The sequence below is a fragment of the Condylura cristata genome, unplaced genomic scaffold (genome assembly GCF_000260355.1).
Source record: "Condylura cristata isolate star-nosed mole 26May11 unplaced genomic scaffold, ConCri1.0 scaffold00004, whole genome shotgun sequence".
Lineage (NCBI taxonomy): Eukaryota > Metazoa > Chordata > Mammalia > Eulipotyphla > Talpidae > Condylura > Condylura cristata.
The window spans coordinates 5619652-5620190 of record NW_004567105.1 but is presented as its reverse complement, the minus strand read 5'-3'; the positions used below and the strand labels follow the sequence as shown (position 1 = coordinate 5620190).

At 67.2% G+C, this 539-nt stretch overlaps 1 protein-coding gene across 1 annotated transcript in view; it reads right to left on the bottom strand.

Moving 5' to 3' along the window:
• Positions 1-539, bottom strand: part of LOC101619430 — a 22232-nt gene that overhangs the window by 9932 nt on the left and 11761 nt on the right. The window contains exon 8 of the mRNA XM_004676468.2: positions 84-193. Within this exon, the coding sequence (XP_004676525.1) occupies positions 84-193 (110 nt within the window). The remainder of the gene's footprint in view (positions 1-83; positions 194-539) is intronic.

The window sequence follows — 539 nt, the reverse complement described above, 5'->3', positions numbered from 1 at the left end:
ATGAGGACAAACAAACACACCACAGGGCCCCGCCGACCTCCATGCCGGGGCCTCGCTGAGCCCGGGAGAGGGCCCAGACCCACCTTTCTGCTGCTTCCGGCTCAGGGGTCGCGAGTCCTTGGAGAGAACTGCAGGGACAGACTGGGGCCCCGGGAGAGGCTGTCCCGCCTGTGGGTGCGCCCCCGTCTTCCTTCTGTGTCCAGGCCCAGAGGTCATGTGATCCGCCTCCAGGCCAGGCACCTGCACAACCTGACCCGAGGCCCAGGAGACTGTCTATGGAGGCCCAGGAGACTGTCCACGGCGGCCCAGGAGACTGTCCACGGCGGCCCTGCTGCTGTCTTGTCCACCCAGATTCTCCCCGCCTGGCCCTCAGCTCCGCCCAGGCACCAGCCACTACGTCCTGGAGGTCACCTTGTCCTTCCAGGCCCAGTCTGCCATGGCCTCCTCTGAGAAGCCCTCAGACCCTCCCCATGGCTGCTCTGTCCAGGCCCTGCTCCATGGCCCCTGGGGGGTTCCTGAGGTCTCGGCTCCCCACTGTG